We start from the raw sequence: 16,595 nt of genomic DNA, 5'->3' as shown, positions 1-16,595 counted from the left end.
AATCTATTCTTCACTCTGCTTAGAATAAAGAACTATTTGATTCTGGAGGTCCCTACCAGAGCAGTGGGGGAGGCCCTCTTTAACACCTGGGAAGTTGGGGGGTTGAGGAGGGAGACACAGCTCCTTTGTTTTGAATTCCTGGAAGCTTTGTAAATACATTTCCCCCTTTCAGCCTGTGGAGGAAGGCAGGTGACCGATTCCCCCATTCCTTTAACCTCCTTTATCCCCACTGGACAGAGAGAATGCCGTTTCCCTAATTACACCAGACTGGCCTGCTAGTCCAGTGTTGGCTCTCATTATGGTAACAGCTGTCAGGGAGGTTTCTTTGACACAAAGCCTGCCTCTCTACACTCTTTCGGGGCTCTTTTCTATCTCCTTTTCCTGTTCTACTTCTCTTGCTTTTGTGTTTGTTTTCTCTTCACTGCAAATTCCTTTTTCTGGGTGCCTTTGATTTCCTCCTCCTTTGCAGGACCCCATCCTTCCTCTCCCTTCCCACTAGATCTGTCTTTTGGAAGCTCAGTGAATGTTAACCTGCTAGAATGAGTATGTGTAAGTGCAGCTTGCAGAACATGGACTTGCCATAAACAAGAGGCTCGAGTCCAGACTGGAGGGATAAATGTATGGGCGAGAAGCGCGCGAGAGCTGCTTTTCTGCTTCATTTCGGAGGCCAAGCACTCCTTAGGTGAGAAAGTAAATAAGACAAGGCAGCACTTCACCAGCCTGTTCTAGGAGGGAGAATTATGGAAACAGATTCTTTTTCCCCCTTTCTATTTGAATAAAAAGAAAAAAAAGGGAGGGGTTGGGGATTTAGCTCAGTGGTAGAGCGCTCGCCTAGCAAGCACAAGACCCTGGGTTCAATCCTCAGCTCCACATACAAAAAAAAAAAAAAAGGAAAAAAGTTATAGCTAATATAAGAAAAACTATACAAAAGTACAATAATTATACATCATATATACAAGTAATAAATACTTAAACAATGACTAGTCCATTCGCATTTGACAAATTCAGAGAAAATAATTCCATTATCTATCCTATTTTGGTAAGTCCAAAATACCTGTACCTGATTCACTTTCTATCCTAACTTATATTACTAACAGTACTATCTTATAACGTCTTTCAAATTTATACCCTTACTCTTTAGTCAGTTTCTTTTCTAAAATTCTTAACAAGGAAAACTATAACCATCTAAACTTTAGCTATAACTAGGAAACAGATTCTTTTATATGGTAATAGGTAAGAAAAATGTCCGGTGGATCCTAGAGATAATGAACTCAAATCCAGCGCTAGAAATGGGGCATGCCTATAAAATAACCATTCTTTAACATAGTAACTGATTCCAACCCACTCAACAACCTAGATGGCATTTTACAAACCTATATGCGATCCATTAAACTCCCCCTGGGCATACAGAGGTGTTGCTTTTGGGATGCCCCTGTAAGCACAGCAATCTTCAGGGAGCCGGGTGAAGTGGCAACCTTCGGCTTGCTGATTCTTCTACCTCTGGCCCAAAACTGAAGAAACAGAAGATACATAGTAGCACTCAGGCCTCTAATGAGTGGCCGGCTCTGGGAGCCTCCATTGCCAAGGGGAGCCTTAGACCTGAATCTTTCTCCTTCCTTCAGCTCTTAGCACGTGCTTCTCAGAGAACTGTACCTGTGCTACCCACATTCTTTTTTCCTTCTTAGTGTCAAGCCTCACTGACAAAGACAAGGTTTTTCTGAGTAGCCCTTGTAGACCAGGCTAGCCTCCAACTCAGAGATCCACCTGCCTCGGCCTACACAGTGCTAGGATTAAAGACATGCCCCATCCCTCCCATCTCATCCCCCCACCTCTGGGCTATTGGCATGTTTTTATCCCTCACAAACTCTTGTATCTGGGGCATTAGTTACCATTCCTAGAACTTAACTAATAAACAATACCTTCGGATTCCCAAATCATCGCCCGGGTCCCATTCCCGGTGGGGCCCAATTTGACCTCCCTTTACTTGGCTTTTCACACCTTTCATAACAGTAAACTGATCCATCCTAGTGGGCATTTAGGTTTTGGTCAAGCAGTAAGGTTGCATCCAGTTATGGATGGTGAGCCACCATTCAGGTGCTAGGAACTGAACCTGGGTCCTCTGGAAGAATAGCAAGTACTATACAGACATCTCTCCAGCTCCTAAGGGCTACTGTCTTTAAGATGGAATCCAAATCTCTCATCTTCTACAGCACTTTAAGACTCTATCTCGTACTGTGGTTCTTGGACTGGATAGCCCAGTGGTAAAGCATTTTCACAGCATGCACAAGGCATGCAGGGAAGTGCTGCCATGCCTCATCTCTATCACCACACACAACATATGTTTTACATAAAAATATTTAACTATACATTTCACAAGGTCCACATGTTAAGGACCTTGAAAGAGCAGTGATCTCTGAGCTGGGGATACAGTTTAGTGCTAGAGTACCTGCTTAGCATTCCTGAGGCCCAAGGTTCAACCTCCAGCATCATGAACACAAACAAGTGATGTTATAAACAGAAGAAGGTACGTTTGTGAATGATTAGCTTCAGCAGTGCTCTCATACCCAATCAGGGAGATCTACTGCTCTCCACTTTTCCAACACTGAGATTACAACTACCTAACAACAGGGTGAAGAGATGGTTCAGGGGGCAACAGAGATGGCTCAGAGGTTAAGAGCACTAGCTGCTCTTCCAGAGATCCTGAGTTCAATTCCCAGCAACCACCTGGTGGCTCACAACCATCTGTAATGAGATCTGGTGCCCTCTTCTGTCATGCAGGGATACATGCAGGCAGAACACTGTATACATAATAAATAAATAAATCTGGGGAGAGAGAGAGAGAGAGAGAGAGAGAGAGAGAGAGAGAGAGAAACTCATGCTAACTCAGATCACAACTGTCTGGAACTCCAGTTCACAAGGATGACTCCCTCTTCTGGACTTCAAGGGCACTAGGCACACATGTGATATACATACATGCAAGCCAACACTCATACACAAAAGTAAGTCTTTTTCAAAATTAAACTTAAAAAAAGTCTGCCATTACACACAGCTCTTCCTTAAACTTCTATGGGTTCTGGGAATCTCAAACGCTCATGCTTGCACAGCATTTTACTGAGCCATCTCCACTTTTCCTGTACATTTTAAAAGACTATGTTTCAGGATGGAGAGATGGCTCGGTGGTTAAGAGCACTGCTTGTTCTTCCAAAGGTCTTGAGTTCAATTCCCAGCAACCACATGGTGGCTCACAACCATCTGGTTGTGTGAGATCTGGTGCCCTCTTCTGGCCTGCAGTCATTCATGCTGTATACATAATAATAAATAAATAAATAAATCCTTTAAAAAAAAAAAGACTATGTTTCTCCATGCTGCAAAGATGGCTCTCTATTAAGCTGTTTGTCTTAGAACATGCCTGAAATCCCAGAACTCAGGATACTGAGGCAGGAGGATTGTTAGTTCAAGACTGGGTAGAGCCACATAGTGAAACTCCATGTCTTTCCACATATATAAAAGGAAAGAAGAAACCAATAATCTTTAATTTAGAAAATCTGGGGGACTGGAGAATTGGCTCAGTGGTGAAGAGCACTTGTTCTTGTGAAGGGTCTGGGTTCAATTCCCAAGTACCCACATGGAGGCTCACCACCTCAGGTACTAGGTATGTATCTGGTGCACAGATAGACATTCAGGCAAAGCACTCATATGAATAAGACAAATCTAAATATATATATATCAACACCCAATCTGTACCATAAACCAAGGCTGATTTGAGTTTTTGCCAGATCTCTGTGAGTTCGAGGCCAGCCTGGTCTATAAAGCGAGCTACAGGACTGTTACACAGGGAAACCCTGTCTTGAAAAAAAAAAGAAGAAAAAAAGGGAAAGAAAAATGAAAAAGAAAATCCGGGGCCTAAAGGGTACACATCTGTAGTATACTGATTGCTAGCATATGCAAGGACCTGGGTGTACAATCAACTAGACTAACAATCTGCGCACCCCATCTCGCCCATCTATCTCTCAACCAATAACATCCATCCGTCATCCACCCACGCGTGTTCTACTCCCGCTAATTTAATGTGTGGTCACTAAGGAAGGACTGAAAGAACCAATATGGCCGCTCTGCCAGCAACCGACATGGCAAACACAGCCTCACTGCACCCGGAAGCACGAGAGAGAGGGAGAACAGCCGTAAGGATTGCGTCCGCTGTTTCGCCAACACCTAAAGCTTGCGCTCGCGAAACCGGAAGTGGCTTTTCATCTTGGCTCTTTATCCGGCTGGCCTTCAGGCGTCCGCGTGAGAATTGGATGTATCGTCGTTCCAGCCCTGGGAGGTGCTAGTTCGCCTCGCCTGATTCGAGCGGAGTCGGCGCTGGGAACTAGGATGTCGGACACGTGGAGCTCTATCCAGGCCCATAAGAAACAGCTGGATTCGCTTCGTGAGCGGCTGCAGCGGAGGCGGAAGCAGGACTCTGGGCACTTGGGTGAGGTGCGGGGTGGCTGGGGCGGGCCGTGGAGGGGCGAGCCACCCCAGCGGAGAAAGACAGCTCGGGCTCTGCGCCCTGTCCGCAGTGACCACTTACTGGACGCCTCGAACGTTGGTAGCCCGCCTTTCCCCTTGAGCCGCCGAAACCTCTGCCCACCTGCAGGAAGCCTGTGCCGCCTCCTCTGGGAAGCCGCCCAGTACCCGGTTCTGAGGGGCAGCAAGGGGCAGCCCTTGTTGTTGTTCTCAGCCGTAACGATTGCTCTGTCACTGTGTCGTTTCTTTAACACTGCGGGCAGGGATTACACCTGTATGTCCCCAGTTTCTCAGCCACAACAAGGTCCTCACTGGGTGGTGCTAAATGAGTGGGACAAAGTGTTTACAAACGTAGGGAGAATCTGAAAACACTGGGGTTTGGTCTTTAGACATTTTTTTCCTCTCTCCCTTGTATGACAAACTCGGAAAACTTGGAGGAACTTTAAAAAGATTTTGAGTACTACCCTAACATTCTTCCCTAGCAGAAGGTCAATTATTTAAGGTAAATCAGTACCTGCAACGCTCAGCAGGAATACTGAATCCATACCACATGCTACCTTGTGACAATGCTTATTAGTATTCTCAACTCCCATCAGCAGATCTGGATGAAATTCAGTTCATGTGCTCATTTTCTGGGCCTGGATGCTCAGACAAGATTCTTACCATAATTAGTAAACATTTATTGCATATCTACACTATTCATGAGTCGTGACAAAAAAATAAAACATTGTTCTTACCTTAAAGGAGCTTAAAATCTAGGAAGTTAGAAGAAAAGGCCGGGAGAAAGCCCGGCATGGTGGCCCATGCCTTAATCCCAGCATTCTGGAGACAGAGACAGGAGGGTATCTATTAGTTTGAGGCCAGCCTGGTCTACACAGGGAGTTGTGAGTTCCAGGGCAGCCAGGACTAGTTAGAGACCCTGGTCTCAAAAAGCAATAGAAAATAATAAACAAAAAGATCCATAGTAGATAGAATGATGAACAATTGGTGTCCTCAGTGGAGCCATCCTACTGAAGTTGCCGCTTGAGTTGGCCCTGATTTTTAAAATTTTTTTTTTTTTAATTTATTTTGTGTGCATTGGTGTGAAGGTGTCAGATCCCCTGGAACAGGAGTTACAGACAGCTGTGAGCTGCCACGTGGGTGCTGGGAATTGAACCTGGGTCTTCTGCATGAGCAGCCAGTGCTCTTAACTGCTGAGCCATCTCTCCAGCCCTGGCCTTGATTTTTAAATTTTATTAGCCAATACAACATTTCTCAGATTACACCACTTTAAAAATAGGGCGGTATGGTAAACAAAGGGCGAAACATAGAATCAGGGAATAATTAGGAAACAAAATTTGGAGAATTTTTTTTCCCTCACCATTCAAACTAACCTTTCTGCCTGGTAAGTTTGGTTTTCTTATTTTTCCTGGTTATGTTTTATGTGTATGGTGTATGTGTATTTTGCCTACATGTATGCCTGTGATGTCTGTGTACCATGCATGTGGTGCCCATGGGGACCAGAAAAGGATTCCCTCCACCCCTCCATTCCCCACCAACTGGAGTTTCAGAAGGTTGTGAGCCACCATGTGGGTGGTAGAAATCTAGGCTTGAACCAGGTCCTCTGCAAGTACAGTCAGCGTCCTTAACTGCTGAACCATTTCTCCAGCTGCTGCTGCTGGCATATCAATTTTATGTAGGAAACATGATTACATATCTATCATAGACAGATGACTAAACTGGTTTTTAACCAACTTACCAAAGACTCCATTTCCTCGACTTAAATATCTTACTACCTTTTTGAAAACAGTCATTTAGGGGATGTGCATTTGCTGCAGAAGCTTGAGGACCAGAGTTCAAACCCCAGCATGGTCTTTTAGCCCCAAACACTGTCAGCGGCTGAGATGAGGAAGTGACTGAGGCAGAGAGTTACAGAGGCTGCCACTTGCAATACACACACAAATGCAAAAACATGTATTTATATGGGTGTTTCCGAAAAATCTCAATTTATGTAAAAACATATTGAAAATTGTAGGTCTCGTTGAGTGTGGTAGCATACACCTATAATCTTGAACTTGAAAGACAAGAGGATTTTGAGTTCTGGGTCATCCTCAGGGATATAGCTATCCTGGGTACCCTGTCTCAAAATCAAAAAGGTGGGAGTGGTAGACCACACCTTTAATACCCAAACTCTGGAGACAGAAGCTGGTGGATCTCTGAGTTTTAGGCCACCCTGATCTACATAGCGAGTTCCAGGACAGTCAGGGCTACATAGTAAGACACTGTCTCAAAACAGAAAATGAATTAAGAGCAGTAACATTTTGATAACAAATATGCAGGCACAACTGTCAGATTGCTTGCTTTGAGTTGGTAGATTTGGTGTTTTGTTTTAAGTAAACCTAGTAACAAAAAAGTTAGTTAAATATGGGTGGTGGCAAATGCCTTTGGGAGGCAGAGACAGATCTATTTGAGTTTGAGGCCAGCCTATATAGCAAGTTCCAGGACAGTCAGGGAGGGCTACACAAAGAAACCTTGTCTTTAAAAACAAAAACGTAGGCTCAAGGATGGGAAGAGGGAGGGGTGAGGGCTCTATGGTTGGTATGTAAAATGAATAGAAAGTTTCTTCTTCTTTTTCTTTTTTGCCAGAGCTGAGGATGGAACCCAGGGCCTTATGCTTGTTAGGCAAGCACTCTACCACTGAGCTAAATCCCCAACCCCGAAAGTTTCTTAATAATTAAAAAAAAAAAGAAAGAAAACAAAACAAAACAAAAAATGTGGTATCAGGTATCACTGCATATTTAAGTAAAATACCAGTTTTAAACATATTTGTGGTGTGAAAGTTAATATGTTTCCACACAGAATTTGGGTTAGATTATATTAAAAAGGATGTTTCTGAAGCATTAGAAGTTTGAAATCATAGAAAATGCTCAACAATCTAACATTTATTTACTTACATTGTAAGTAATTACATTACTTACATGGACAGCTTTCTCAAAGTATTCTCATTAAATTGAAATAGATTAAAAAAAAACTTAAAAAAAAATTAAGGTATAGGGGTTGGGGATTTAGCTCAGTCAGTGGTAGAGTGCTTGCCTAGCAAGCACAAGGCCCTGGGTTCCATCCTCAGCTCCAAAAAAATATTAAGGTATAATAATTGCCTAGAGAAGCCTTGGGCCTTTATTAACAAGTAAACATTCATAGAAACAGCATTATTTTATACAGTACTTGGCATATAGTTGGTTTTATTTTGTTTTGATTTATCTTATATTGTATGAGTGTTTTTCATTCATGTAATTATGTGTACCAAGTGTGTGCTGGTACCCTTCAAAACCAGAGAGGGCTTTTGATGCCCTGGAACTGGATTTACAAACAGTTGTGAGCACCATGTGAGTTCTGGGAACCAAACCCAGGTCCTCTGTAAGAACAGCAAGTCCTTTTAATCACCGAGCCATCTTTTTAGCCCTGGACACATAGTTTGAGTATAAATGGAGAAATGGCGAATATATGACTTAACTTAAAAACATTTGCAAGTCTATTTATCAAGATAGGAATGGTTATCACATGCCTATAACCTCAGCAGGAGGATGAAAAGGTTAGCCTGGGCTAGGTAGTTAGACCAGCTGTCAGAACAAACAAGGCCAGGTATGGTGGCTCAAGCCTGTAATCTCAGCACTGGGGTCAACAGAATTTGAGGTCATCCTGGGCTACATAGTAGGTTCAGGATAGTTTGGACTGTATAGTAAGACCCTGTAAAACCAGACCTCTGTATGACAAAGTAGTGATACACTTTGATTGAAAACTTAGCTATATTAGGTCAGGCATGGTGGCACACACCTTTAGTTCCAGTACTCAGGAGGCAGAGGCAGGTGGATCTCTATGAGTTCCAGGACAGCCAGAGCTACACAAAAAACCAAAAACTTACTTATATTTTTATAGTCTCTATCAAAAATCCCATTTTTTTTTTTTTTTTTTTTTTTTTAGGGGAGGGGAGTTACTGAGGTTTGTACCTAGGATTTTCACATGCTGAGCAAGGACTCTGAGCTATATGCTAGCCCTTATTACTTGTATTTATTAAATTGGTTTTTGTTTGTTTTGTCTTTTTGAGACAGGTCTCAGCATGAAGCTCTGGATGGCCTGGAACTCGCTCTGTAGACCAAGTTGACCTCAAACTCAGAGATCCACCTGCCTCTGCCTGAGTACTGGGATTAAAGGCAATGTGCCACTATGCCCAGCTGCCTTTTTAAATTTATATTTTGAGACAGCTTTGCTAAACTGCCTAGGCTTAGGCCATGAACTACTCCGTAGCCCAAACATTCTGTAAACTTGGAGCCTCCTCCCTCAGCCTCCTGGGAAGCTAGAATTACATGCTGGCTCCCACAACTTCTATAATACCCCCTTTGTCATACTTTATAAGCCAGGAAAATGTTTAACACATTTGTTGATGTAGTTTGAATTCCTGTTTAAAAACAGTTGGTTTCCCTGTTACAGTACCTTTTATTGTTGTGCACATTTGCATGTTAAAAGTAATTTTGGGTACTTCAAATTTATAACTTGAATAAGAAAACTCAGGATCTGCTCCTAAGTGTGACTGTTTTAGTTCACATTTATTAGACTTATAGGATCTCCACATTCTAAGAGTCTAGTAACTACTAGTATAGTCTGGCTTCTCTCACACTCCTTTAAGTACGCTACATAGTAATTATTACTTACCTGTCTTGTATACTTTGAGCTAAAGCCAGTGATTCTGACTCAGAGTGCTTCCATGGCTGCCTCATATGTACAGTTGGTGGGTAAGAACATACACTGGAAGTATGCTGCAGCCTTCATTTGCTGACCATGCCCTCGGCCAAGTATTCCAAGGGCCTAATGTTTTTAAGTTTGAAACACATTCTTGATGGCCATTGGCCTTGATTCATTAAAAATTCAAAATCTGCCTAGCAGTGGTGGCGCACACCTTTAATCCCAGCACTCTGGAGGCAGAGGCAGGCGGATCTCTGTGAATTCAAGGCCAGCCTGGGCTACCAAGTGAGTTCCAGGAAAGGCGCAAAGCTACACAAAGAAACCGTCTCGAAAAACCAAAAAAAAAAAAAGAAAAAATTCAAAATCTGATGGGCAGTGGTGGCACACACCTTTAATCCCAACACTCTGAATTTGAAGCCAGACTGGTCTACAAAGTTCCAGAACAGCCAGGGCTTACACAGAGAAACCATGTCTTGAAAACAAAAAAAAGAAATTCAAAATCCATCCCTGGAAGATACCTGATCCCAGTTTTGATTATTAAAAATATACATTTTTACTTTAAATTAAATTATGGGTTGATTGTATCATTAAGAGAAGAAAAGAGTGGCAGAACCCTGTAAATGTGCCATGCTGTTTTACTTCTTTTGAGGCAGTGAGGACAGAGAATTAGGAAAAAACTTCGCAACAGAGAAAACATGCGTAGTTCTCAGTAAAATCTAAGATTATTTTGGCAAAACAGCAAATGCTTCTGCATATCTGAAAGGTGATCCAGTGCTAATGCTGGTCGGAGAACTTGCTTGAAATGAAAGATGTATGTGCTAGGAATGCTGGAGAGTTTGGCCTTGAGGAATGTTAAGATTACCAGCATTGACTCTCTTCACTTTATTTTTCCCTTTTAGATTTAAGGAATCCAGAAGCAGCACGGTCCCCAACCTTCCGTAGTGATAGCCCAGTGCCAACTGCACCTACCTCTAGTGGCCCTAAGCCCAGCACCACTTGTATAGTTCCTGAATTAGCTACAGACCCGGAGTTAGAGAAGAAGTTGCTCCACCACCTCTCAGATCTGGCCTTAACCTTGCCCACTGATGCTGTTTCCATCCGTCTTGCCATCTCTACGGTAATGACCTGGTAAAATTAGAATTGATCACATATTTGCTGCTGTTCGTGGGAGTGTCTCATGCTCATCTCCCTTCTCTAGCCAGATGCACCTGCCACTCAAGATGGGGTAGAAAGTCTTCTACAGAAATTTGCAGCTCAGGAGTTGATTGAGGTAAAGCGAGGTCTCCTACAAGATGATGCACATCCCACGCTTGTAACATATGCTGACCACTCCAAACTCTCTGCCATGATGGGTGCTGTGGCAGACAAGAAAGGCCTGGGAGAAGTAGCAGGGTCTATCACAGGGCAGAAACGGCGTGCAGAACAGGACTCGACTACCGTGGCTACCTTTGCCAGCTCTTTAGCATCTGGTTTGACCTCTTCAACATCAGAACCAGCTAAGGAGCCGCCTAAGAAATCAAGGAAACATGCTGCTTCAGATGTTGACCTGGAGATAGAAAGTCTTTTGAACCAACAGTCTACTAAAGAACAACAGAGCAAGAAGGTAGGGGTCATATGGAAATGCTCACATTATGCTCTGAATTACAGTTTTGATTTGTTACCTTTTGTCAAGAAGTCTTTCTCAGAATTGAGACATGGAGCAGTGGTTTTCAGCTGGAGATGGTTTTCCTCTACTTTCACCCTACCCGAGTCTGGCAGTGCCCGGCTACATTGTTGTCACAGCACCAGAGAGTGCTGTTGGCATTGAGTAGATACAGGATCTAGAAGGTGGGGGCCAAAAATTTGTCCTGATTTATGGAGTCTATTTGGAAGAATCCTCAGAAGGGGATTCAGAGAAAAGAGCAATTCAAATAAATATAGGGAGACAAAAATACTAAATGATACTCATTTGGACAAGGTTATGGAAATCAGTGAAATTATCAATGGTTCTGATTAGAACTACATTGAATTCTCATGTTTATGACTTCTAGTTTAGTTTTTAAAAGTTAGTTTGGGGACTGGTAAGATGGCTCAGAGGTTAAGAGCACTGGCTGCTCTCTCAGAGGTCCTGAGTTCAATTCCCAGCAACCACATGGTGGCTCACAACCATCTGTGATGAGATCTGGTGCTCTTTTTCTGGTGTGCAGGCATACAACATGCAGGCAGAACACTGAGTACATAATAAATACATCTTTAAAAAGAAGTTAATTTGGCTTTCTATGAGGATAACCATTGTTTTCCCTTATAGAATGATTGAATATCCTGAGTTAAGCAATAGAATACTAGCATTGTGCCTTTCTTAGTACCAAATCAATGTAGATTGGCCTGCAGGAAGCTACACTCATAGGGAGGCAAGCCCAGCTTAATGTTCAGTTGTAGGAAACCAGGCTTTTTGTATTTTACTTCCTTTCTAAAGCCATTCTCCTATACTGTTAGCTCATTGATCTCTTATCGGACATGACTGTGAGGTAGACTTGTGGAGGTGGTTTAAGGGCTAATTGATCTACAAACTCTTAAGACCAAGGCTACTTCTGTCACAGGTCAGTCAGGAGATCCTAGAGCTATTAAATACCACAACAGCCAAGGAACAATCCATTGTTGAAAAGTTCCGCTCTCGAGGTCGGGCCCAGGTGCAAGAATTTTGTGACTATGGGACCAAGGAAGAGTGCATGAAAGCCAGTGATGCTGACCGTCCTTGTCGCAAGCTGCACTTCAGGTCTCTTGGGAGGGAATGAGGTGGGGAGGGTCTTCCAGAAACAGTAATTCCTTTTCAGCATATTCCATCTGTCTTTGGGATGGCCATTGTATGAGAGGGAATATAGGTTCACTTGTAAATAAAAGGAAGATTTCTAGTCAGGCATCTCTATCTCTGACCAATAATGAAAATTAAAGTTCTCTGGAAGGATAGTCCTAGAGAAACTACCTGGGCCAGTGTTTTATTCTGATATAATGGCCAGGGTCTTTCCTATAGTAAGAGAAGAAAGTCTGTATTTGTTGTTTTTGACACGATTTTTGTAGCTCAGGCTGGCCATGATGAAGATGACCTTTCTGACTTTAGGGCTCTACCTACCAGTGCTGGAGTACAGGCCTAAGCCACTGCACCCAGATCAAGTCTTTATTCAAGAGAACTAGTTCTTAAGTTTAACAATACAGAAAATTGAAGGAGAATAAGAAATCTTGCATTTGAATGTATGATCTACTTCTGAAGTACCATCTTGATTCTGATCCCCCTTTTTTATTTTCCCAGACGAATTATCAATAAGCACACTGATGAGTCTTTGGGTGACTGCTCTTTCCTTAACACATGTTTCCACATGGATACCTGCAAATATGTTCACTATGAAATTGATGCTTGCATGGATTCGGAGGGTCCTAGCAGCAAGGAGCATACGCCAAGCCAGGAGCTTGCTCTTACGCAGAGTGTTGGTGGGGACTCCAGTGCAGATCGACTCTTTCCACCTCAGGTACCTACATGTCTGGAGAGCCTGGGAAAACCCCTTTCAACCTAAAGACTTAAACTGAATGGGGTATCTGTACATGTAGAAAAATAGGGAATAATTTAGCAATCTGGCTCACTGATGGGAATGGCATGGGTTAGAAATACTTCATTTAGAGGGTTTGGGACCATGAATCTGTGAAGGAAGGAAAGATGACCAAATACTACCTCATGCAGTGGATCTGTTGTGATATCCGCTACCTGGACGTCAGTATCTTGGGCAAATTTGCAGTTGTGATGGCTGACCCACCTTGGGATATTCACATGGAGCTACCATATGGGACCTTAACAGATGATGAGATGCGCAGGCTCAATATACCAGTACTGCAGGACGACGGCTTTCTTTTCCTCTGGGTCACAGGCAGGTAATACAATCCACAGATATGTAGGTACGGGCAAACAGAGTACAGAGTGAAAACTGGGTGGGAAATAAAGTCCTGGGTTTTCTTAGGCATTCGATTAAATATGTTACTGATTAAAGATCCCTCCCCTTCCCATGGGGCTGGGTTTTCTCAGGCCTGCAATTAAAAGTGTCACTGATTTAGGATGCCAACCCCCTCCCATGAAACTTAATATTTATAGCACAAATACTTAGGACTCTTGATTTTAGAAAAATAGTCATTAAGATTAGATGCTATTTCATATTTTCATTCTTAGATTTATTTGGTTGCCTCAATGGTGTTTTCCATGTAAATGTTTCTAAGACGAGATATTTTGAAAGGAAAAATACAGGCAGACAAATTGTCTAACCTTTACTTCTTTCTAGGGCCATGGAATTAGGCAGAGAGTGTCTGAACCTTTGGGGGTAAGTAGAAATTGTGTTGCATTTTTTTTTTTTTTAAAGATTTGTTATATATACAGTGTTCATTCTGCCTTTATGTATGCCTGCACACCAGAAGAGGACATCAGATCTCATTACAGATAGTTGTGAGCCACCCTGTGGGTGCTGGGAATTGAACCCAGGTCCTCTGGAAGAGCAGCCAGTGCAGTGCTCTTAACCTCTGAGCCCTCTCTCCAGTTCCAAGTGCTGCATTTTTTGAGGGAAATTTAATTTTAGTTGTAAGAGACAATGTTCCCTTCTCTCAGTACTCCTATCTGTCTGTGCCCCTGTCTAAATGCTGTGCCTCTGTCTAACGCTGTGCCTCAGCTGTGCAGCTGAAGCTGTAGTTAGTTCTCTCTCATGCTCCACAGCTATGAACGGGTAGATGAGATCATCTGGGTGAAGACTAATCAACTACAGCGCATCATCAGGACAGGCCGCACAGGCCACTGGCTGAACCACGGAAAGGAACACTGCTTGGTGAGTAACAATAGACCCAACTTAGGAGGAGGAACTGTGTAAAAGTCCAAAAGCTGTGGTTTATAAAGTAACAGTGTTTTCTGTGATGAGCAGGTTGGTGTCAAAGGAAATCCCCAAGGCTTCAACCAAGGTCTGGATTGTGATGTGATTGTAGCTGAGGTATGTGCTCTCCCAGGCATCTAAAGCTTTCATGTTTTCAATACAATTTCTCCTGTCAGGTATCGTTTCCAACTTTTATTCATTTGGATAACTTAACAGACAGGGCTAGAATTGCAATCTTGAGAAAAACTTTTTAAAAAAAAATTTATTTTATTTTTACTTCATGTGCGTTGGTGTTTTGCCTGCATATAATTCTTTGTGAGGGTGTTGGATTCCTTGGAACTGGAGTCACAGATACTTCTGAGCTGCCGTATGGGTCCTGGGAGTTGAACCAGGGTCCTCTGGAAGAACAGTCAGTGCTCTTAACTGCTGAGCCATCTCTCCAGCCCTGCAATCTTGAATAACTTTAAGTAGCTTGGTTTTTATTTTCTAGGTTCGTTCCACCAGTCATAAACCAGATGAAATATATGGCATGATTGAGAGATTGTCCCCTGGCACCCGCAAGATTGAGTTATTTGGACGACCACACAATGTGCAACCCAACTGGTAACCTTACTAGAGAACAGGGCAAAACCTTACAGCTAAGGACAGAGGTCAATGAGTCGTATACATCCTGGTAGTCTACAGATGGCTTTAAAGAGCTCAGATGCCAGATGGCTTAAGCTTATGTTTAAATCATTTTACTGGAACCTACAACATTCACTAGAATCCAAAGGGCTAGTCTCAAAGTTATAATAGCCTAAGGATCCTCACCTATTCTGTGGGATATATTAAATCTGCCCCCTAGTGGCTACTAAGCATTTATTTAATCTGTCAATTTTAATGCTTTAACTCCTATGGCTGGCATATTAATATCAAAATATTATTCATTGGCAATGACTATGAATGAAACAGGCCGTGCTAACATCAGTTACTAATCCTTAGCTATATAGATCCAACTGGATCCTGTGACATGAGTCTGAGGCAGAGGGATTACAAGCTTTAGGCTTCCCTAGGCTACATAACAAATTTAATTTAGTGAGAGCTGTATCAAAAGGGAGGGGGCTGTTGATTGATGTAGCTCAGTGTTAGAGCATATATATTAGAGCAAGACCCCTAATATGAAATCCCCACCACCACCACCACCACCGAAATAAAAATCCAGACAGTTTTAATATCTGCACCTGTACCAGCTCCTAAGTCATCAACTGCCATATACTTTGTTCTGATCTTTTCAAAAACTGCCATGGGCTGGGCATAGTGGAGCACACCTTTACCCCTGGCAGCAGGCAGATCTGTATGAGTTCAAGGTTAGCCTGGTCTACATAGAGAGTTTCAGGACAGCCTAAGACCTAAAGAAACAAACCTTGAGCCGGGCGTTGGTGGCGCACGCCTTTAATCCCAGCACTTGGGAGGCAGAGGCAGGTGGATCTCTGTGAGTTTGAAGCCAGCCTGGTCTACAGAGTGAGTTCCAGGAAAGGCGCAGAGCTACAGAGAAACCCTGTCTCAAAAAACCAAAAAAAAAAAAAAAAAAAACCAACCAAACAAACAAACCTTAGCAGTGCTAAGCCCTTACAGGACTTTTTGGTTTGTCTCCTTTCCCCCTTGTTTTAGGATTACTCTCGGAAACCAACTGGATGGGATACACCTACTAGACCCAGATGTGGTTGCCCGATTTAAGCAAAGGTATCCGGATGGTATCATCTCTAAACCTAAGAATTTATAGAAGCACTTCCTTATGACGCTAACCATTCATAGCCAGGGCTCTATCAACCACACCTTAAGAGGAGTGTTTATACAATAGTGCTCCCCAACCCGTATTTAAATAAAAGTTTGTATTGTAGTTGGGATTTCTGAAGTGAAATTCTGACTTTGCCACTCAGCATGTGTTCTTCTGCAACTCTTTTCTCTGTAGGATTCATGGAATGTTAGCTACCTACTTCATTAGTTGTAAATGTTCAAATTAAATGGATATATGGAATAGCATTAATACGTTGATCATTATAAAACAGGACTATACAGGTTCACAGTGCTTAGCAATTAGTATACCATGAACAGGGTTAATCTGAATTTCACTTAAGTTTTTACCAGGCATATGTTTTGCTTATACTATGTGGTTTTGCTGGTTTATTATTCTGTAGCTTATTTGTACAAAAAATAGATCATCTTCAGTTAAAGAAGAACCTAGAATGTGAAAGGATTGGTTTATGAATTATGTAAATGAAAGCACATTTAAAAGATATTTCATCAAACACAACTTCTTTACTTTGTAAAACCTCTCATTAACGGTATAGAGTTCTGCCTCTTACATGCAAAACCGGTAATCAAGTTAGGGAAAGAAAGTTTTGACTGCCGAAATACTTGTAGGGAAAAAAAATGATAGTCCTGAATGATGTCATTTCCCCTCCAGCCCAAAGTGCTGAGAGAGAGGTGTGTCAGGAATGGGGAGGGAAC

The 16,595-nt window shown here is 42.5% G+C and overlaps 1 protein-coding gene across 1 annotated transcript; it reads left to right on the top strand.

Moving 5' to 3' along the window:
- The first annotated feature begins 4,224 nt into the window (after positions 1-4,224).
- Mettl3 (methyltransferase like 3) lies at positions 4,225-16,005 on the top strand. The gene is made up of 11 exons (XM_036199511.1): positions 4,225-4,474; positions 10,128-10,345; positions 10,427-10,831; positions 11,808-11,983; positions 12,515-12,731; positions 12,941-13,128; positions 13,530-13,568; positions 13,955-14,063; positions 14,157-14,222; positions 14,596-14,708; positions 15,756-16,005. The coding sequence occupies exons 1-11, from the start codon at positions 4,375-4,377 to the stop codon at positions 15,865-15,867; spliced, it is 1,743 nt and encodes a 580-aa protein (XP_036055404.1). The 5' UTR covers positions 4,225-4,374; the 3' UTR covers positions 15,868-16,005.
- Positions 16,006-16,595: the final 590 nt, after the last annotated feature.

The sequence above is a fragment of the Onychomys torridus genome, chromosome 9 (genome assembly GCF_903995425.1).
Source record: "Onychomys torridus chromosome 9, mOncTor1.1, whole genome shotgun sequence".
Taxonomy (NCBI): Eukaryota; Metazoa; Chordata; class Mammalia; order Rodentia; family Cricetidae; genus Onychomys; species Onychomys torridus.
Note: the sequence above shows the minus strand (reverse complement) of the source record. Positions and strands in the feature narration are given on the sequence as shown.